General features: G+C 42.1%; 1 protein-coding gene across 1 annotated transcript; it reads left to right on the top strand.

Moving 5' to 3' along the window:
* The first annotated feature begins 16,538 nt into the window (after positions 1–16,538).
* Positions 16,539–18,917, top strand: NEUROD1 (neuronal differentiation 1). The gene has a single exon (XM_047770458.1). It carries the CDS (start codon positions 16,544–16,546, stop codon positions 17,612–17,614), a length of 1,071 nt encoding a protein of 356 aa, XP_047626414.1. The 5' UTR covers positions 16,539–16,543; the 3' UTR covers positions 17,615–18,917.
* The last annotated feature ends 3,351 nt before the right edge of the window (positions 18,918–22,268 follow it).

Genomic DNA, 22,268 nt, shown 5'->3' with positions numbered 1-22,268 from the left:
CCCCGTCTCCATAGGATGTGAGTCACATGGGAGATACTCCCCATCTCCATATGAAAGTACGCCCCTTTAAATGTGTTCAGGCAATGAATTTGCTCAGGAATAAGCATGAGTTATAATTAAATATGACAATTTTTCCGAATGAAAACAAAAATCTTCACTTCTTTTTCAAAGGCTAACAAAGAGCCATGCTAAATAAGGATTGCTTATTTTAAACCATAAATATCCAGAACCAAAACAATTTGAACACATTTTTGTGTAATTCTTGAATAGCAAGCTTTTTATGAGACAGGTTTTTCTATGATGTAGAATAATTTATCTGCATAATTTCCTCCAACCTGATTGTTTCTCATCAATAAAATTAGTTTACTGCAAAACTCAGATGGATTTAACTTACTAAATTATTAGTTACCATTCTCCCATATCTATTTCCAGAAAGACTTAACAATTTTTATTACAGTTGTATTAATGTTATTTTTTGATTAATTGAACAACTAAACATTGAGCTTAAAACTATTTTTTTTTTTTTAAGTAAAGGTGGGAACCAGGGGACTCAAAGTTTCAGGGACCAAGAGTGCCCTGCCTCAAGAAACCACACTACTTTTATTGTGCTCTTTAGATGAGATCAAGTGAGGAGTGGCTATGGGTGGAGGATACAGGGTTTGTTTACTATTATATAAGTTCTTTTACTATTTAAAAAGCCACTTAGGTGGTAAAGGGTTAAGCTCTTACTCTGACCTCTAGGCACATAACAGTTCTTAAGCTTAAGTCACTTATGCCTTTAGGTCTTTGTTCTTAAGCTTAAGTCATTTACCAGCAATGTGACTGTTTTTCAAAGCAGGAAGATGGGATAAAGTAAGACAAGAAGATGGGCTAAAGTAAAGAAGGGCAAGATGGAGTTTTCAAGGAAACATGTCTTGCAACATCTCCCCCTTTTTGTTTTTGTGGGAAGACAAAAATAGGTCTTGCAACTTTTTTCATTTCTTCTTGAATTATTTGCTTAGACAGAACACAGTCCAAGTTAAGTCTCAGAGTTCAAGTTAAGTCTCACGTGGAACTCCTCTGCTTTGCCTAGACTGACCAGCTTCCAGGGGTGGCCAGAGCAGAGTTTAGCACTCTGATGATGGCAAAGGGAGTCTATGGAACTTGACCATGAAGAGATTCTCGAGGTGCTGTACAGCCTCCCCAGTGTCCATGTCAGCAGTGGATGCAGCCTTCTTCACTCTGATGTGATGGATCCATGGGGCAATACCCGCAACCTTTATAGCAGTTGGGCTTGCTATGCGACCCTCAGTTTACAAATGTTAATAAATAGCCACAAAGAATGTATGAAAGCCCATATCCCTACACTGACTACCTGAGTTAAAAATCTGCCTTAATTCCCCCCCTTGAGTTGGAGACTCTAACTGTGGGAAAAGGGGCAACGACCGCTCTAACTTCTTCCTGCTGAAAAGGGGCATCGTTAGGGAAAGCAGTTAGGTCTCCACTCATGGAATGGTCAAGTGGGCTTTGATACATTGCTTTGGATACCTCAAAGAAATATTTTTACCAGGAGGAGGAGGTCAGCTGGTTCCACAGGGCAGCTCCAAAAGCTGGAGCTGGATTGACAGCTCATGAATCTACTGATGAAGATCTAGCAGGGAATTAGACACATTCTGTGAACAATCAGGAATACAACATTTAGATTTTATAATAGCACAGGTAACTCATATGATTCTTCTGATTTCTCTGGCTGGTTATGAAACATTTGTATGCCTTGGTCAGCATGCAATGGAAAGCTACCTTATGTCCTTTTGAACAGTATGATTTATGGCATCACCTTCAAGGTTAACTTACTCAAATATATCCTAAACAGTCCCCACCATGTTCAAAATTCTCTTCTCAATGTCCACTTGCCACACACCTTATATATTTTTCTGTATCCATATTAGTCTGTCCCTTATTTTCCAAGCAGAGCAATCAGCTGAAGACAGACCATCTTTCTTTTGCCTTAATAAGATGCAATTCCATTCCTCATTCCTTCTATATTGAAAACACAACTCATCCTACTTTTCTAAAGCAACCACGGACTGACCTTTATAATTTCTAAAAACAAGTTTTTCTTATAGAGGCCATCTCAGGGTGGCACTGATCATACTGTTTCATCATTCTAAAGACCTTTAGTTTCTGTTTAGTAACTGATGCTTCAGTGTCTCATTTGACTTCTGTTAAACCTAGGTAGGATAAGATATTATACCTAATGTTGACAACTGTAACAATGTGTATGTAGTTACATTCCATATTTTAAGAATTTCTAAAAGAGGAGTTGGACTCTGAAACAATCAGAAAGGTATTGAGAAAAGAAAATGGATTCCCAGTCACAACTCAAAGGTTGTGTAAAGAATTTTGTAACCGGCTTGCCAGAAATATAAATGTGGCAGATTCATGAGGGAGGGGCCCAGGATTGGAGAGGAGGACTGAAAAGTGGCTCTGTATTCCTACATTTAGAGTCACCCAGGGCTGAGTGGTGATAAGGACAGGAGCCATTATGGAAATGTTCCATCAGTCTTGATCCTGGGCCTGAGGGGTCAACCACAGAGACCTTCGTCTTCAGGGGCGGCCCCTCTTCCAGTGATCTAAGTCTTGGGGCATTCCCATTTAAGGGTCCCTCTTTTCCTCAGAGAAAACAAACTCCAGGCATAGGTCACTGCCCTAGTCCTCTCACCTTGGAAACTCCCAGGTTGACTCCCTGTAGCACCATAACTAGAGCCTCAGCCTTTCCTCAGTCTCTCTTCTTGTTCTCCTTTCATTCTTCCTGGCCCTGATTACAACATACTCTGAGGAGGTGCTCCAGATCCTGATCAGGGCCAAAAGCCAATTTTTGGAGCTTTCTCCATATATCTGGCACCGACTGAGCTATGAATTTATCCTTAAGAATTATTTGGCCCTCCATTGTTTCTGGGTTCCTTTGTATGTTTTCTCAATGCCTTCTGAGTCTTGCTAAGAAAGCTGATGGACTCTCTTGTTAAACCTTCAATAGTTTTTAATGGGTTTTACTCATGAGGCTTTTAATCTCTGTACTATACAAGTAATAAAATGATTTCTATGCCAGTTGTGAGAATACTCACTGCGATGGAGAGCTAGGTTTCAGCTTCTCAGGTTAGATGTTTGATTTGACCTCAAGTGGGAAGATGAACCCTTATCATCCTCCTTCTGCAGTCTGGAGTCGAGGGATGCTTCACAAGCTTGCTCATGATATGGTTTGATTCTTCTATATGGCCCTTCTCTAATTGTTCTTGGACAAGATCACTTAAAACCTTTAATTTTTCTGAAGAAAGAGGCCACTGCTCAACCCAAACTGGTTTTTCTGTAGTCCATTTTAGTCGAATAGGTTCAGGGGAAACATAATTATTTTCACAAGCAGTGGCCGCTAATGAAAAGGCCGATATCCCAAACCAGATTTGTCCATTTTAATCTCAGATTCAATAGGTTCCACTCTCCCTTGATGATGTCTTCCTAATCCCAATCCGGGAATGTAACCCTGTTTCTGCAACATTTTTTGGCTTTGATGACTATATTGATCTACTGGCAGTAAGTAAATTTCTGCATGCCACTGTTGTAATAAATCTCTTCCCCATAGATTGATAGGGAGTTGAGCAACATAAGGTTTCAATCGAGCTGGCTGCCCATCTGGTCCTTCACAATTAAGCCATTGGGCACTCTTTTTGAGACCCTCTGCTTTTCCTAACCCAGTGACTTCAATATCAGCTGGCTGAAGAGGCCAGGTGTCTGGCCAATGTAAATGCCTAATGATTGAAACATCAGCACCAGTATCAATCAATCCTCTAAAAGACTTCCCATTTATGATAACTTGACAAGTGGGTCGTTCCTCTAGGACCTTTTCTGACAAAAACACTCCTGCGCCTCCTGTGGTATTGAATCTCTTCTGTCTAAAATTATTCCTGTCTTTTTTCTTCTGGACTCTAGGTAAAATTAAGATCTGAGCAATCCAATCCCCTTTTTTAATTTTTCAAGGAATCGCAGTGGAAACCATCACTTGTACTTTATCATCCCCGTTATTATCCAATATCCTGGTATGAACTCGAACTCCTTGTTCTGTTAGCTCTGCCCTTCCTATTATCAATCCTATTGTATCTGATGGTAATGGATTTTCCAACTTGGTTGTAATAGAAGTAGGAGTTTCACTAGGAAGGAGAATTAAATCCTGTAAACTAGGGAGATCTACTGTGATGTTGAACGCTGGTGCAGAGCGTAGTCCCAGGGAGTCTGGCTCTTGTTCTGAATGGGGAATGCTTCCTTGGTTGACGGGGCTGGAAGCTTGCCCCGAGGGTAGTTTCCCAACAAGGGGGTTCCATCTTTATGAAAGATGGACCAGCACTGGTTAGCCCAATGATTTCCTTTATTACATCTTGGACATAGTCTGGACTGTTTATTCTTGTTACTAGAAGGTGCTGAAGCTCCGTGAAAGAAAGGTCGGGCTCGTGGAAGAGCGCGACATTGTTTTTTAATGTGTCCTGTCTTAAAACAATTAAAACATTTTCCTGAAAATTTGTCTTTAACTTTTAAATTAGCCATTGCTTGGGCTAGCATTGAGGCCTTAAAGGACTCCATCCCCACTCCCTGACAGGCTTTAATATATTCGGCTATGTTAGCTTTTCCTTTTAAAAATCCTATGGCCTTTTTGCAATCAGTGTTTGTGTTTTCATATGCTAACAATTGAAAAATAGTATCAGACACCTCAGAGTTAGTAACTTGTCATTTTAATGCCTCTTGTAAATGAGCTAGAAATTCAGTATAAGGTTCCTTAGGGCCTTGTAGGATCTTTTGAAAAGAAATATTTATTTGACCCATAGATTCAATTTTATCCCATGCCATTAAGCAACATTGTCTAATCTGTTCAATAGCCAAGTCATTCATTCTTAATTGATCTTGAAGATTACTCCAAGGACCAATCCCTAACAATTGTTCCATTGTAATTGGAAGATTTCAAACCTGATTATGATTAGCAGTAATTTGGGCATGATCTTGCCACCAAGACTTAAATTGTAAATATTCACTAGGTGATAGCACAGCACGGGTTAAGCTATGCCAGTCAGCAGGAATCATATGATTTCCTTCAGCTACTCCCTGCACGATTCCTTTTGTAAAGGGAGAATTAACACCATAGTTTTGAACGGCCTGTTTTAATTCTTTAAGAATTTTAAAAGGAAAGGGCTCATGAATGAACTCATAAACTCCATCAGGATTGGCGGGATCAATGCCTGGAGCCACTGTCTCCCTGACAGTTACTGGAAAGGCTAAGTGTATGGCATCCAAATCGCCTTCCCTTTGAGCCTGTAAAATTCCCTGTTGAATGGATGATAGGTGGTGTTCAGGGATAGTGCTCACTTTCTTTACAACCCTGGAAGTAGAGGCTTGACAAGTCCTTGTCACCTTACTCCTAATAGGAGGAATATCAGAATCAACAATTGGAGCCGAAGGCTCAGGAGCCAAATATTCTCTATGATAATTTTGTTCAGAGACTGCATATTTAGATTCTTCCAACAAAGGTGTAAACTCCCCTTCTTCCTCTAAGTCCTCTGTGGTCTCTGGAAGTTCTAAAATTGATTTAATTAAGTTCCAAGTACTCCAAATGGACACAGGAATTTGAATGCCCTCATCATGCAATATCCTAAGTTCCATTCCTATCGTTTCCCATATCTTTAAATATAATGTTTCTGATGTAAAAAGCCAATCACAATGTTTCTCAATAGTCTGAAAAAGTTTCAAAAGCTTACTTTCACTTGTTTTTGCAACCCCCTTTTTAAGGAGTTGTCCAAACAAACAAATGTAAGGATTATAGTTTCCCATTTTACCCCGTAAATACCTGAGAGAGGGAACTTATCTGCAGGATTTCTTTAGCGTGGCCACACAAAATTCCTCTCTTCTCCTCAGGGCTCCACAGCACTTCCAGTGAATAAAATTTCCGCTGTAGTCGCGATCCTTCGTTCCTCGTGCCTGCCTGTTTGTGAGCCTGCCCCACATTGGGTGCCACTTGCTGGGGCCAGCTCAGCAGGATGAGGTTGAAGAACGGGTGCTGTGGAACTTAAGGAAAAATAGTTAACATAAAACAAGACACAGAGACATTTATCTTAAGTAAAGGTGGGAACCAGGGGACTCAAAGTCTCAGGGACCAAGAGCCGGGGACTCAAGGTCTCAGGGACCAAGAGCGCCAAAACTATTTCTTTAAAAGAGAAAGTGTGATTTTATAAAACATAATTTATAAATAAATCTTGGTCATATCCTTTTCCTGGTACAATGTAGCAGCTAAAAAGTATAAGCTTTGGAGTCAAGCAGACTGAATCTGAATCTCAGTTTTGCCGCAAATTAGCTAGGTGACATTGGGCATATTACCTGACCCACAGAAGCCTAATTTTCCTCATCTATCAAGTGAGAATTATCATAGTTGTTGACTCAGTCACCTGGAATGTCCTAAGTGCTCAATAACTATGTACTAGGGTTGATTTAGTACCTGCTTTGCAAATTATGCAATACTTTTAGATTGTAGTTATGTATGGGTTAACTGGTCCTTGTTGATTTAAATTAAATTCAGTATGTTACTCTTGAGGAAATCAATAACATTCATCCAAGGCTGTGCCAAATCACATCTTTTTGATGGCCACTGGGTAATTTGTGTGAAACAAGTATAGTTCCAATTTATCTAAATATTTATTAAAGTAGAGTTGATTTACAATATTGTACCTAAATATCTTGAAATATATTCTTTAACTTTGTTCATCTCCTCAACAAGCCTAGTCCAAGTACCATCTTGTCTTGTTAGGAAAACCACAACAGCCTTCCTTTACCCAACTCATCCCTTCTACAATCATATTTCTATACGGTTAAAACAATCTTCTAAAAACCCAGATCTTAAGTCTTGTTCAGACTCCTCCCAGCAGCGCAAAGCACTTCACTGGGAAGCAGGTTCTGGCTTCTGTCTTCCTTTTTGCTGCCTTTCCTCTTACCATTATCCCTCTTCTCTTAGTGTTACATTGGATGTTTTTTAGATTTTGAAGCTTTCCACACTCCTCTTGCCTTCAGGCGTTTATACATCCTCTTCATTGCCTGGAGGACTTTCCCCTAGGCCAGCCTCCTTCACTGGGTAACACCCTTTTCATTACCTTCAAACTCCACTTCCTCTGGAGCCCTCCACCTCAGTCTTTGCCAGGTTCCTTTGTCCCCAGCATTTATAGATTGGTGGGTTTTATTTTCCTTTCCTGCACTTAAGTCAGATGGCTGCACACTCACTTGTGAGTGAATCTTATTAGAATTTAGAGAAAGCAGAGGCTAATGTCTGTTTCTATTATCACTAGGTAGAAAATTTAGAGAAAGCAGAGGCTAATGTCTGTTTCTATTATCCCCATACCTCTATACACAGATACCTAGCAGCATAGTGCCTGGCAATAATGGTCCTCAATGTAGGTTTGATCGATGTATTTATTACTCAGTGAAGCAAGCAATTTCTGAAAAGAAGGGAATGAGACAAACTCTCCAATAATAAACTAAAGCAACTTTGGAATCTTTGCTAATGCCCAGCTTTAGCTCTCTACATAGCCTCGACACCCCAGTATTGTGGACCAACACAGAAAATATAGGATTATTTTCCCATGAGTGATGATCAATCTTGTCCATGTCAAGCCATATGAAGTGGGATTCAGGAGTAAATTCAAAGGAGAAAAAAAGGCATATTTGACTTAATAGAGGGCAGCTTTAAATTATATCTGCTCTCCTGGCTTTTTAGTTCCTTAAAAAAAAAGTTATTCACATATAAGGTAAATAGATAAAAAGACCACAAAATGCAGAACTTTTCCTTTCACCGACAAAGCATACAAAAGTTTCAGTAAATGATGGTTAGAGAAAGCCTCCCTAGAGGCTGCACCCTCCTCACCCCCATCCTTGTGTCCTGCTACCTCAGGACTGGTCTTAAAAGTAGGCAGAAAGACTGAAACCTGCAAGCACAACTGTGGCAGAGCATGGTGCCCCAGCCGTCATCCAAGATACATCTCCCTTAGCCTTTATTCATCTCTGAATGTCATGATTAAGGACTCCTTCCTTTTTCTTTGCGCCCTGTAAATTTGCAAGCATTCCAGGTAGGGGCATTAGATTAAGCATTTCTTCCTCTCCCTTAACTGCTTAAGAAGCATGAACTTATAGATATTTTTCAACAGTGGACATGGACCAGAAAATATAAGAGTACTGAGAACACAAGAGGGGTCTTGGAAATGTGTCACTGGTGGCAAGAAAACAAGGGCATGTAGAGGTTTGGTCTGAAGCACATAAGACACCTGGGTCTAATTTATAGTCTCAGCAATATTGGCTGTAATCTGCCTCATCGAATTAAATGGTTTTCAAGAAAAACAAAAGAAGCTGTGTAGAAGCTCATATACTTACCAATAGGGAGTGGAGAATTTGTCTCACATCAGGCAACTGTGGGTGCCTGACCTCACAGCTTCTCACCATATGCTATGATCACAGGGGTGGCCAATTCCCTTTGAGATGGCTCTTGGCATTCATGCCCTGCTCATAATGCTTTAGTGGTCCCTCTTTTTCATCCATATCTAGCTTGTCTGACTAGGGAGAAGATAAGTCAATGAGGATGAGTGATGAAAGTCTCACACTATCAGACTGTCTCACAAAGGAGCAAAGATCTCACAGGAGGAAAACAGAGTGAGGTGTTTATCCATAATCCGGGAAGTCGTTTTCAAAATCTGGTTCCATTACAAGTAGATCCGCTATTATACATCATTGTCTGCAAAATGTCTAGAGCTTAGGCATGTGTGTGTCATTTAGGTATGTGTTTATGTGTTTATTTATTTGTTTATTTATTATTAGAGCCTAACCTCATAATCAGATTGACCTGTTTAGGCCCCCAAAGTGGCTTGTCACTGAGTAAAAGTAATTTCCCATGACAGGTGCTCCCAGCAGGCGGTTGCTCATGGTACCTGCATCAGAAAGGTAGATTTAGTTAGAGATTTTATTTTAATATGAAATCCGTATTGCAGCCTGAGCCTCTACTGGGTGATGTGCCAAAATTCATGTCTGCAGCATGATTTATTATGTGAAAATACCACAGAACTAATCAGTGGAGTTACTAATTAATACAAATCTGCATTTTTTGCATAAGCAATTAGTGCAAGGAGAGAGCAGTGAAAGAGGAAGTTCAACTCCTTTAATCTCAGTGCCTGCTCAAGCGGAAAGACCCACCAGGGCCAAACTCTGAGATCTACATTTGGAATTTTCCCCCTTTGATTAGTTAAAGACATAAAAGGTCAAATTATCAATATTTAATTCCTGTGAAAATGTATTTGTTAAAGAGGAAAGGAAACATTTTATTTTTAAGAAGTAATCCTCTATGGTATATTCTTGAATCAAAAATAATTATATTTTCCATTTCAGCAAAATCCAAATAATATTCAGTAAGGATTCCGATTGCTAATAATAATATTTAAAAATTACATCAATAACTGAGGGAGGCATATGGTATATATTAATATGATGTTTAAATTACCAAAGGTGCTTGATCTTCTCAGAGTTACATCTCTACAGGAATTTTTCCAGGATTTTTGGATATCATGTGTATTTAGATGAAATATTCTCAATCTGGTGTAATTTAAGTAATTGTATGGCTCACCAAATCTAAGCAAATAGTGCCATTTAATTTTGGTTGGATTATTTCCCCATTAATTTAATAGAAATAGTTTTTAATATGAAATAACAGGAGGGTTGCTAGGACGATGGTAATGGTAAAATATTTATATTACCAATAAAATGTATGCTCCATAAAACAAAAGCAAAATTATTTTTAGATATGTTATTATTTCTGTGGAGAACCAATAAGAGTTCCTTTTGGTTTTGATGCTGTGGCAAATATTAGAACAATGACTATCTTCCTGAAAGTTATTCTATAGATTTGTTTCAGACTCGCTAGTTCAAACTACAATTAAAGCTTCCCCTTACTCCTAAACCTAGCTATCTAGCTTTCCAGGAAACTTATTCCGAAAAGAAGGTGGCTAATTAAATGCAGATTAACAGGGCTCTTCGATGAAAAGTTCGGGATGTGGTGTCAGCGCTTTTTCGAAAGAAAGCGAACAGGAAAAAATGAACTCCACTGGAATCGTTTTGCTGAACCTTAATACTGCAAATTCCAGGGCCAAAGAAATGGGAGTTGTCCACGGTGCTGATACTTTGAGGAAGCCTTTTGTCCTGTAAGCTGCCCTGGGCTCTAAACCTGCTCGGCTTCTCTCTCGCTTTTGGAAACTTGCCTCATCTCTTCCTCCAACCCTCTGCAGTAGCCATTGTTCAGGAGAAACTCAGGCGCCGTCGGTGTATTTCTGTTTTCCACACTTGCAGCTAAACAAGCTATTGGGGATTTTTGTGGCTTTGTTGCTTTCTGTTAAGGCAAAGGTTGATAAATATTGGGCGTTTGCAAATTACTGCTGGGGCTGCGGGTCCGCTTTAGACCTCATGCTATTTCTCTGCCCACAGAAACAGGTGTGAGCCCTCTGTTTACGCTCCTCACCTGAAAGCAAGAGAGCCCACGAACACACACCTGTGTACACTCACAACCCCACACACCTACATAAATTACACATTCACACTCAATTGACACAAATCACGTATATTCACATACTATCACACCTGCTATATATACACTGATTTGCACATTCACACAATTTCTCATACACTTGTATACTCACACTCAAATTCACACACACTCACACAATCACACACATCTGATGCAAGAGGCCTTGGGAAATCATGTCAGTGACCCATGCCTGCCAGTCCTCGGAGCTGAGTTGATTTTACGTTTTTAATTTGAGTGTGGGATGATAGTTTAAGGAAAGCCCCTGAGCAGACTGGGAATCAAAGATGAAGTCCCTCAAGATCTGTAGGCGCCATGACGGGAGCCACTCAGGCCCTGGAAGGACTAAGAGGATGTAAATAATAAATAAAAGAGTCCAGGCAGGCCGAGTTGGGGAAGCCCGGTACTAAATCACTCCTCAAATCACAGCCACGTCGTGTTCCATCCAATAGCTCTAAGCAATTTGTGGGGTTGAGGGTTGGAATTATTTTTTTTTCCGTTCTCGCAGGTGCAATATGAATCAATTATCTTAATTAAGATTATGCCGCAAGCCCAGGAGATTTGGGGAGGACGGGTTTTGTGCTCGGGGCGACGGCGAAGCATTTTAATAGCTTCTCTCTTGCTCTTGGCTCTCCCCCGCCGCCTGCCTGTCGAGCCCGGGCAGCTTCAGCCCCTGGCCAGGATCCGGGCGCCCAGTGGTCTCCCAGGAGGCGAAGGTGCAAACCCTGCGCTAAGCCCGAGATCTGGGCAGACCCACAACATCCCCCTCTGACTTCCCAAGGGCTCTACGGGGCCTATGAGGAATCTACAGCTCTCAGCCCGCCTGCGGATCCAGTGTCCTGCGGTTTGGCTCGCCCCTCAGTCCCTCCCCCCGCATCTTCCGCCCCTCCAACATGCCCAGGCCGGGACACTCATCTCCTGGGAGAAGTGGGGAAGAGGACGCGGGCACCGCTCGAGGTCGGTGGGGCCGCCCTGGCCATACTTAATTCTTTCATTGAACGTAAACCTCCCTTTGCCAAGAGGGAGCATCTGTTTCCCAGAGAAACAGGTCACCGCCGGGGACGCCGGCCCGGCCCCAGCTCTTTATCTTAGCCCTGTGAATGCGTCGCACCACCCTCCGCCCGCTACACGCTTCCCACCCCCTAAGTCCGGGCCTCACGCCTCCATCCCTCGTCCCCCCCCCCCACGCGCATTGTCACACGCCTCTCCCCGGATCCCGTTCTCCCCGCCCTGGCCACACTCCCTTCTCCCCACCCCTGGCCGCTTGCCTCCTCCCACCCCCACTTCCCGCCGGCGCCCTGGCAGCCGCTGTAACGGCCGGGACCGCCCGGCCCGCGCCGTGCGCTCAGAGCGGGGACCCGGGGGCGACAGATTTGGGGCATTGCTCGAGGGCAGTGAGTCATGAAAGCGGCTTTTGTTGCCCGCGCGTGCGGTTCGCGTGCCGCTCAGCAGCCCGCAGCGCCCAGTGGGGACCGAAGCTGAAAAGGGTGTACCGCCGACGGGTAGAAGGGGCAGAGGAAGAGGGAGGGTATTTAGGTAATTGGGAGGGGGGAAAGTGTGCAACCGTCGAAACAAAGTCCAAAGGGAAAAGAACATAAGGGGGCAGGGCGGGGCCGCAGCGACAATTCTCCGTCTGAGCCCCGCTTCAGCAGCAATCCATCCTCTCCCAGTGTTGCGGCTGCCGTCATCTGGCCCCAATTTCTCGCCCCCTTCCCCTCCCAACAAAAACATCCCACCCCAGTCCCAATCTGGACACTCTTCCCTTCCATGTGTGACTACTGACTACCCGGCTGCAACCTCCCAGGGGTCCCGTGGGCAGTTTCAGCAGCGATGCCAGCGCTGGAAGTAGACATTCCCCACGCACAGGCGGGTCAGCACCGACTGCTGAGCCACCGTGAGACGAATTTCGCCCAGGTCTCTGGAACCCAGAGTGCCCTTTTCTTTGTACAAATCCCCAAGTCTGGGCCAACGTTGGACAGTGGGATTAGAGGTGAATTTATCGGGAGGAGAAGGAGGGACCGAGTCTCCTGATTCCTGAACTTTGCCCATTAGAGTCTCGGCTGACGAAATACCCGAGTTTCCTTCCCTTCCTTACCCCAGAACATCTGGCTCTACCAAAAATCTGTATTCCACGGGGTGTCTCAAACTGGTAACGTTTCCGCTTCCTGGGAGAGGGAAATCCCCTAGGTCACCCCCAGACCTTTGAGGCAACTGGGTCTCTCTTCCATCCTGCCCCCAAGACCTCTTCTGAACGCCCCCTAAGACGGAGAAATGAGAACCAGAGCACAAGCTCCACATCTCTGTTGGCACAGCGGGATAGGCCGTCGGGGCAGCTTCTGGGAGAGTGGTAGCTCCTGGTCCAACCCTTCCATGTGTCCTTGGAACTCCGAGTTATGGACTGATCTCTTCAGGCTATTACTCTGATGCCCATCACTTAAGATACAGACCGTACTTAAATACTGATACTAGGCTCCTAGGTGAGTTCTTTGATCATTCTCTGCGATCTTCGTACACTGAAGAGTGAACACAGAAATCAAAACTCTTGAGTTCTAGCTCTGGAAACTCAACATGATTGATGCCATGCTTTGAGCAACGGGTCAGGTGTCACACCCCCCGTTATTTTTCTTTAAGATTTACCGCTGGACCAGGAAGGCTGCGTTAGGACCCTCTTCCCCTCCCCATAGCGTCCCCACTTCTGTTCCCAGATGCACTCAGCTCCAACAGCTCAACCCTGACACGGTTTTCAAACTCAAGGGGCTTTTAGAACAACTGCTCTTAAATAAGCAATTTAAGTTCAACACATTCATTGTAAGGGGACACGGGTGTGGGAGGGGGATAAAGGGTTAATTAATGGAGGATTAGAAGCGAATCTGGTGGAGAAAGAGTGGACAAAGAAGGGATAGAGTTAACTATTTAAAAAAATTGTATCTTCTAGAGCATGCCTTGTTGGTAACGAGTAAAAAAGAACTGCTATTTAAACACAAATATGGCTTCTTCAGAAATGAAAAAGACCCTTTTACCACAGGCCCTTTGCACTTCCCTTTGAGAAATCTTGTCTCAACCAAGTTCCTATTTACAGGCCCAAGAGTGGGGATGGGGAGTGAGGCAGCCTGTGGCAGGGAATCAGGAGCATCTGGGTGAGGGCATATTTTACATCAATCCAATGGCCTTGGTTGATAGGACAGAATCCGCGTCAGAGAATCTCCAGCTTTCAAGCATGAGAGCTCCAGGAACCAATGAGGCCAAGGACTAGAGCGTTCTGAGGATAAGGCTCACAGGAGAGAGTGACAGAGACATAATGAGGGATCTCCAGGAACAAGGGTAGCTGAGGGTCTGGACGCATGGGGTTGCATGTATGGTAAAATAGGTAGGTACAAAATTTTCTATACTGTTTGGTCTGGGTGGGGCGATCCAGCTAAGGAAGTTAGAGGACTAGTCTCACAACTGCATTCGCAGACGAAGCCTTTTTTATATGGCGTTCAGGTTTGCTTAAGGGGCCGATGGAAAATGGGAGAAGCTACCCCTTTGCGCCAATGAGCAAAGCATCTACCAAAGGGGAGAAACCAAGAGGTGGACACAATGAAGGAAGGGAGTGAGCAGGAAGCTAGTGCCTGGGAGAAGAATCCAAAGGAGTCTCCCCGCTTCTGCCTCTTTCACCTCTGCCCTACTTAGCTCCTCAGCACAGGCCACTAACTCTGATCTAAACCCAGCCAGCTTTAGCTTTCCCGCTCCTTTCTCTCAAACTCCTCCCCCCCCCCACCGCCTCCTTTCCCCCGCGCCCCTTCTCCCTTCTGCCGCCCGAAAGGGTTAATCTCTCCTGCGGGTAAAAACAGGTCCGCGGAGTCTCTAACTGGCGACAGATGGGCCACTTTCTTCTGGCCACAAAGGGGCCGGAATGGAGCGCTCCTCGGCATACAAATGGGCAGGTCACGTGGTTCCCGGCTCTTGGCTGGACTGGGAGGACCATATGGCGCATGCCGGGGAGGAAGATGGGGTGGGGTAGGGGTGGGGTAGGGGTGGGGGAGAACGGAGCTGGAGTCTGAGGAGGGTGGGAGAAGAGAGAGGCGGAGGTGGCAGGGGCGAGGGGCGGGGGGCGGGGGAAAGGAGACTGTCGGAAGGGAGCGCAAGGCCTGGACGCGTGCGCAGGCGCAGGGCGCAAGAACCTGCTCGCCGCTCCGCTCCCAGCCCCGCCCGCGTTCAGCATCACCACCTCGCCTATATAACCTGAGCGCCCGTGAGGCCGGGACACGAGGAATTCGCCCCACGCAGAAGCACCGCGTCCCGGGGCCCGAGGGTTATGAGACCATCACTGCTCAGGACCTACTAACAACTACAGGTAATTACAATCCTTTCATTTTTGCTGAGAATAAAAGCAGCATTTGAAGATGTATATCTACATATTCTGTGTGTTTGTGAGCGCATGTGTGGGTATTGAGACATGCATTCCTTTCCACAATTGCAGACACATACGCGCACAATTTGACTCACATTTCTCAAATATTCACTGCCAGCTTTTTAGTTAAAAAAAAAATGTTTTACCTTTTTTTCTATGTGTGTTTTGAGGGCGAAAGTATAGGAGCATCTTTGGATTTTTTAAAAATGTAGTGCGCACTAACTCTATAATTATTTGCTGGTGGTGACTTCGAAGTTCTGAAAGCAAATGACTTCCTCACTTTTTCACTTCTTTCACTACGGAAAAGAAAAAGCCCATGTTACCAAGATTTATTTTGTCTACATGTATTTCATGCGCACCGGGAGTGCCAAGTTATTTTTTTCACTGAAGGAAAGTAGCATTGATACTTTGAATATACATACCCTAGAAAATAAAGCGGGTTGACAGGTAGTTTAGTTGAGAGGAAGAAAAATGTGGAGAAGGGGAGAGGGACCCACTCTTACTACCTGTTACTGCTCCAGGGTCGGCAAAGTCCCCAGCAGCCACTGCAGGAGCCAGAAATTCAGTTCTCACTAAAGGCTTTTTATTTTTCTTATTAGAAGCGGCAACTTCGCCATTACCAATCGCTGACCATTATAATTACTCAATCTTTTAAAGGGAGGTTTCGAGGCGAACTTTGAAAAGCCCCAATAAAGAGCGGGCGGTCCTTTCAATGGGCTGTTTATTAGAGAGGAGCCTTCCGCACCTGATCCCCAGCGCGTGGAAGAGCGCTCTGTGCGGTGCCCCAGCCCTGGCCCTGAAGCAAGCGCTTATTGTACAGGGTGGAAATTCAGTAGAGGGCCAGCCGGGTGGGAGGCGAGAAAAGAAAGGCGAGAGCGGGGTCGAAGACCCCAACCCACTTTTGTTACTAAATGTTTCGTTGATGGTGAAATAATTTGGTGGAAACTACTTCTCCTCTGCTATGCATTTGCTTTTCAATCTCTAGTCAGTATAATCTTCTTAAAAATCACCGCCGGCGTTAGCAAATTACGTAATGGCTCTTCAACTTTAATCGCTGAGTACTGGGAAGCCAGGACAGAGATGCGAACGGAATTGCAATTTTCAGGCTCATCATTTTTTTTGGAGTTGTGAGTGACTTTGAACTCATGCAGATAAATATGAAGTCACCAAAACATACACTCATTTTCACACACATTATCCTACCAGGTAATCATCATAAACACACGTAGAATTTTTTAATTGCAAAGAAACATACACACAGGAGTGTACGTATGACACATATTCACTCTCTCCCCTGCTCCCAGACCAATCCTGTCTCCTCTGTTCCAGCGGGGCACACACAAGCCATTATAAAATATTGCACTTAACTTTTCCTCAGGTGCAATCCATTTTGAAATGAGTTGGTAATTCTTTTTACACACATTTCTGCAGGGCTAGTTAGTGAAAGCTGAAGGCATATGGAATTTTTGAATGTAGCCTTTTTCTCCTTTTCTGTTTTCCTCTCTCTCCTGTTGAATGTAGGAGACCTAAACATGACCAAATCATACAGCGAGAGTGGGCTGATGGGAGAGCCTCAGCCCCAGGGTCCTCCAAGCTGGACAGACGAGTGTCTCAGTTCTCAGGACGAGGAGCACGAGACAGACAAAAAGGAGGACGACCTTGAAGCCATGAATGCGGAAGAGGACTCACTAAGGAACGGGGGAGAGGAGGAGGAGGAAGACGAGGACTTGGAAGAGGAGGAGGAAGAGGAAGAGGAGGATGATGATCAAAAGCCTAAAAGACGTGGCCCCAAAAAGAAGAAGATGACCAAGGCGCGCCTGGAGCGTTTTAAGCTGAGACGAATGAAGGCCAACGCCCGGGAGCGGAACCGCATGCATGGGCTGAATGCGGCGCTGGACAACCTGCGCAAGGTGGTGCCCTGCTACTCCAAGACACAGAAGCTGTCCAAAATCGAGACACTGCGCTTAGCCAAAAACTATATCTGGGCTCTGTCGGAGATCTTGCGTTCAGGCAAAAGCCCCGACCTGGTCTCCTTTGTACAGACTCTCTGCAAGGGCTTATCCCAGCCCACCACCAACCTGGTTGCGGGCTGCCTGCAGCTCAATCCTCGGACTTTTCTGCCTGAGCAGAACCAGGACATGCCTCCGCACCTGCCCACGGCCAGCGCTTCTTTCCCTGTGCACCCCTACTCTTACCAGTCGCCCGGGCTGCCCAGCCCGCCCTACGGCACCATGGACAGCTCCCATGTCTTCCACGTAAAGCCACCGCCACACGCCTACAGCGCAGCGTTAGAGCCCTTTTTTGAGAGCCCCCTGACTGATTGCACCAGCCCTTCCTTCGATGGACCCCTCAGCCCGCCGCTCAGCATCAACGGCAACTTCTCTTTCAAACACGAACCGTCCGCCGAGTTTGAGAAAAATTATGCCTTTACCATGCACTATCCTGCAGCGACCCTGGCAGGGGCCCAGAGCCACGGATCAATCTTCTCGGGCGCCGCTGCCCCTCGCTGTGAGATCCCTATAGACAACATTATGTCGTTCGATAGCCATTCACATCATGAGCGAGTCATGAGTGCCCAGCTTAATGCCATCTTTCACGATTAGAGGCACGTCAGTTTCACCATCCCTGGGAAATGAACCCACTGTGCTTACAGTGACTGTCGTGTTTACAAAAGGCAGCCCTTTAGGTACTACTGCTGCAAAGTGCAAATACTCCAAGCTTCAAGTGATATATGTATTTATTGTCGTTACTGCCTTTGAAAGAAACAGGGGATCAAAGTTCCTGTTCACCTTATGTATTATTTTCTATAGCTCTTCTATTTTAAAAAAAATAATAATACAGTAAAGTTAAAAAAAAAAAAGCACCACAAATTTGGTGTAGCTGTATTAAGAGCATATTAATTATTTGATCGGGATAACAAAATCACAAGCAATAATTAGGATCTATGCAATTTTTAAACTAGTAATGGGCCAATTAAAATATATATAAATATATATTTTTCAACCAGCATTTTACTACTTGTTACCTTTCCCATGCTGAATTATTTTGTTGTGATTTTGTACAGAATTTTTAATGACTTTTTATAATGTGGATTTCCTATTTTAAAACCATGCAGCTTCATCAATTTTTATACATATCAGAAAAGTAGAATTATATCTAATTTATACAAAATAATTTAACTAATTTAAACCAGCAGAAAAGTGCTTAGAAAGTTATTGTGTTGCCTTAGCACTTCTTTCCTCCCTAATTGTTAAAACAATTGCACAATTTGAGCAATTCATTTCACTTTAAAGTGTTTCCCTTTCCTTAAAATGATAACCAGACCCATAATTATTAAGAAGAATAAAAACAAGAGATGTAGTCCCTATCAAAACATATCAATTAAATACATTACTTGCACAAGCTTGTATATACATATTATAAACAAATGCCAACATACCCTTCTTTAAATCAAAAGCTGCTTGACTATCACATACAATTTGCACTGTTTCTTTTTAGTCTTTTACTTCTTTGCATTCCATGGTTTTACAGAAAGTCTGAAGCTATTGATGTTTCCAGAAAATATAAATGCATGATTTTATACATAGTCACACAATGGGTGGTTTGTCATATATTCATGTAATGAATCTGAGCCTAAATCTGATCAGGTTGTTAATGTTGGGGTTTATACCTATTGTAGTCAATTAGTACAGTAGCTTAAGTAAAGTCAAACCATTTAATTCATAATTAGAACAATAGCTATTGCATGTAAAATGCAGTCCAGAATAAGTGCTGTTTGAAATGTGATACTGGTACCACTGAAATCGACCTGTACTGTAATCTTGTTTGTAATCCTGTATATTATGGTGTAATGCACAATTTAGAAAACACCCATCCAGTTGCAATAAAATAGTATTGAAAATCTGAGCAGTTGTTGCATTTCTTCTTAAAGTGATGTTTTTAAGTATATTTAATTCCTAAGCCGAATAGTTACTTTATTTGCTGAGTTAAAACAAAACAAAACACTAAATTCTGTTTGTAGAATAAAATAAAAAAGTTAATGCAAACTCTCTAGTCTATTTATCTTGCTTAGGGAGTCACCAGCTCTTTGTAGATAATGAAACGACCAAACTGATACTTCATTACTTGGAATATGAGGCTGGGGTGGGGGAGGGGTTGTGGAGAGACAAACAGTTGTATTTTTGTGTTTCGTCTTGTTTTGTTTTCCATTCCTTTAAATGATTATGTTATGTGTTTTCTTCAATTTTTTTTAAAGATAGGGATTTTTAAAAGGTGAATTTAGTTAATTATTAACAAGCAAGGTACAAGTATCCTAGCTTAGTTTGTTTACATGTTTAAAAATATATTAGAAAAACTTTATCGTTGTCTTGGTGCTTTGTTATCTGTACCTTTTCCTGAACTAAAGTGTTCTCTGTTGCAAATCAGTACTCTCCCTATATTCCTATAGAATATACCAGGAAGAAATGATTTAATTAATTTAAAGAATCTAAAAAGTAGCATTTTATCATTGTTCTACACGTGATGACTACAATAATTTTCCAAGAAAAAAAAGTAATGTATTACTTACACTCAAGAACATACTGTTTGTACTATAATACTTTTTAGGAAAGTGTAATTGTTTCCTTAGCCCCTTTGAAGTACTATTCTGCTATTTTATAAATAGAACTTACTGGGAAAACTTAGAGATGATTCTGTCCACTGTGAAGGCCACTAAAAAAGTTTGTCTTTCTTCTTCCTCTGGATATATTGACTGACAGGAATAATTTCTAGGGAATAATGTTTTGGCACTTGGGCCCTGGCTCTACTGTGGTACTCTGATTACTGTCATTAGTAACTCCATTGTTCTTCCTCTGATTTGGATGCCACCACATTGGATGACTACCTCCCATCCCAAGCTTGTTCCTTTAATCTCCTTCTCATTTGTGATTTAGGGGTTCCAGAAAGCTGACCTCATTTAGCAAGCTGCTCCAGAAAAATGTGAGTAATCTAATGGACGGGAACAATTAGCCATACTAATAACATTGCCAAGGGGGCTACGTCAAGCTGTGACAGTAGCAGTAAGGAATATTTCAACATTTAAAAAATGTTTGAGTGCAATTTAAAATATATCATTTTAGCATGTTTTCCATCATCCTTCATCACATGACAGAAATACTTTTAAGTTAGTCCTAACTTTATCCAAAATGCAGTCATGTCATTCCAAGTGAAGCAGAGTTGTTATTGAGGAATCAAGCTGTTGCTTCTTATATCCAAGATTGCTTTCACTGTTCTTACTTTAAGAGGCATAATACTGATATGATATCTGAACATTGACAGCCTTCCAGCCTAGGAGACAATGAAGTGAACATTCAGATCTGATGTGATCTATTCAGCAGCTCAATTTCACCTGTAATTAAAATTAGACATCTCCATGCAAACTAAAAACTGTTGCTGTAGTGAACAGAAGAAAGAGTAAGAGGATGACATTAAGAATTTCAGCTTTTAAAACGGCAAGCGGGGAATCTAACTGTAGATTATTTTTGTAGGGTAGGAATGAAGACTAAAGTGAGGTGTGATTTTTTTGTCCTCCCATTTTGCCTGTATAACTTATTTCTAAACATAAAGATTCTTTCAGTCAGTCAAGGAGTAACTCACATGCCACCATCTTTTATTCAAAGGCAGGCACAGATGTTCCTTCTGCAGGGGAGGTTTTAATTTATGAAAATGATATTGTTTATGCATGAATGAACTGAATGCACTCTGCATAACACACAGCACTTCCATCTGATCAGAGAAATACCACAGAACCTGTGCCAATGTCAGAAACATATTCTACAAATTTACTCACTTAAATGTTTAATGAATATTTGGAAGGCATTTTCAAACCACAAGAAACCTTTTCAATTATCTTTTTCTTTTCTTTTTAAATTGCTAGCCATATTTAAAGAGACTTTACAGTTTTCATAATTGGCCAGTGCCTGTATCTAGCTAATAAGAGAAGAAAATATTTTGCTAAGTGAAAAACAACCAAAAAGAAGAAACATTGGCATCTATAGATTCATTGGGAAAAACAATTCTTTTAGTGTTGTTATATATTACTTCTTATGAGTAATGTTTAGGATTCTGTGTGTTCTCTCATCTTGAATAATTACTATTCTTATGAAATAAGATGTTTTGATCTACTTATTGAATGTGAAAATGTTCTGAAGTTATTACTAGAATAAGCTGGTATTTAAAATCAGCAGATATTTTCATAAATTGGAGATGAAATTTGGCTAAATATTTTAACTGGTGCCTAATTCCTTTTGAATAGAATACTACATAACTTAGGTTTCATTTACATCATCAATTACAAATATAGTATGATCTATCTACTTTTAATCCAAAAAAAGACAATTAAATGTCAGTTAAAATAGAGGATTATAATACCTTAAAAATGTTTTGCTAATTTTGGGTTTACGATATGTTATAGTAAAATAACATTTGAAACAAATTATGTGTTCTAATAATCTTAAAAAAACTTAGTTTTCACACTTGAAAGTCTATAATTCTTAAAAAATTAATGCATTTCTGAAAGAAGCTAGCAATTACTAAAATGATACATGGATCATTAGCTAACAGTTTGAGCCAAGCTGTTTTAGTTCTATAATTAAACAAGAGATTTAAAGTGAAAATATCTATTAAACAATTAATAAAACTAGGTTTCAAAACATAGGTTGAATTTGTCCTGATGGGAGTCGCATCATAGCAAAGCTATTTCTTAAACTATACTAAAATCTCCTCTCTTCTCCTTTTCCTCCACCACCACTTATTTCCTGAAAACCATCTAAATGAAATCTTTAATTCCAGGGTCTGATAAAGAATAAAAGAGCCAAGGCAACATCTTGTGGAACACCAGGACTGAGAACTCTTGTTGTTACCATGCACAGAGGCGTTCTGGCGTCAGATGCAGAGTGATTTGTATGGTGGCATAATCATTGGCTCCTAGCCAGGCATTATGTTTTGGAGGACACTATTGTCAAGAACCATTCAACTAGAAATCTGCACTGTATGCACTCAAAAGTTGAGATCATCTGCCTTCCTATGTCAGGAAGAATTCTGTGCTGGCAATTGACTCATGGACTCTCTTCACACACTAACACTTGGTTCAATGGCTCTGATGGAATTAGCTGTAAAACCAAATTAGTGGCATCAATAAGACAAGGCCACAGCCTCCGGGGACTTCTGTTTAAATTGCTAATCTTAAAATATCTTAAAATGCAGGATGTTGTGTTAATC

This window comes from Phacochoerus africanus, chromosome 3 (genome assembly GCF_016906955.1).
Source record: "Phacochoerus africanus isolate WHEZ1 chromosome 3, ROS_Pafr_v1, whole genome shotgun sequence".
Lineage (NCBI taxonomy): Eukaryota > Metazoa > Chordata > Mammalia > Artiodactyla > Suidae > Phacochoerus > Phacochoerus africanus.
The sequence above is the reverse complement of the archived record's forward strand: the minus strand, read 5'-3'. Positions and strand labels throughout refer to the sequence as shown.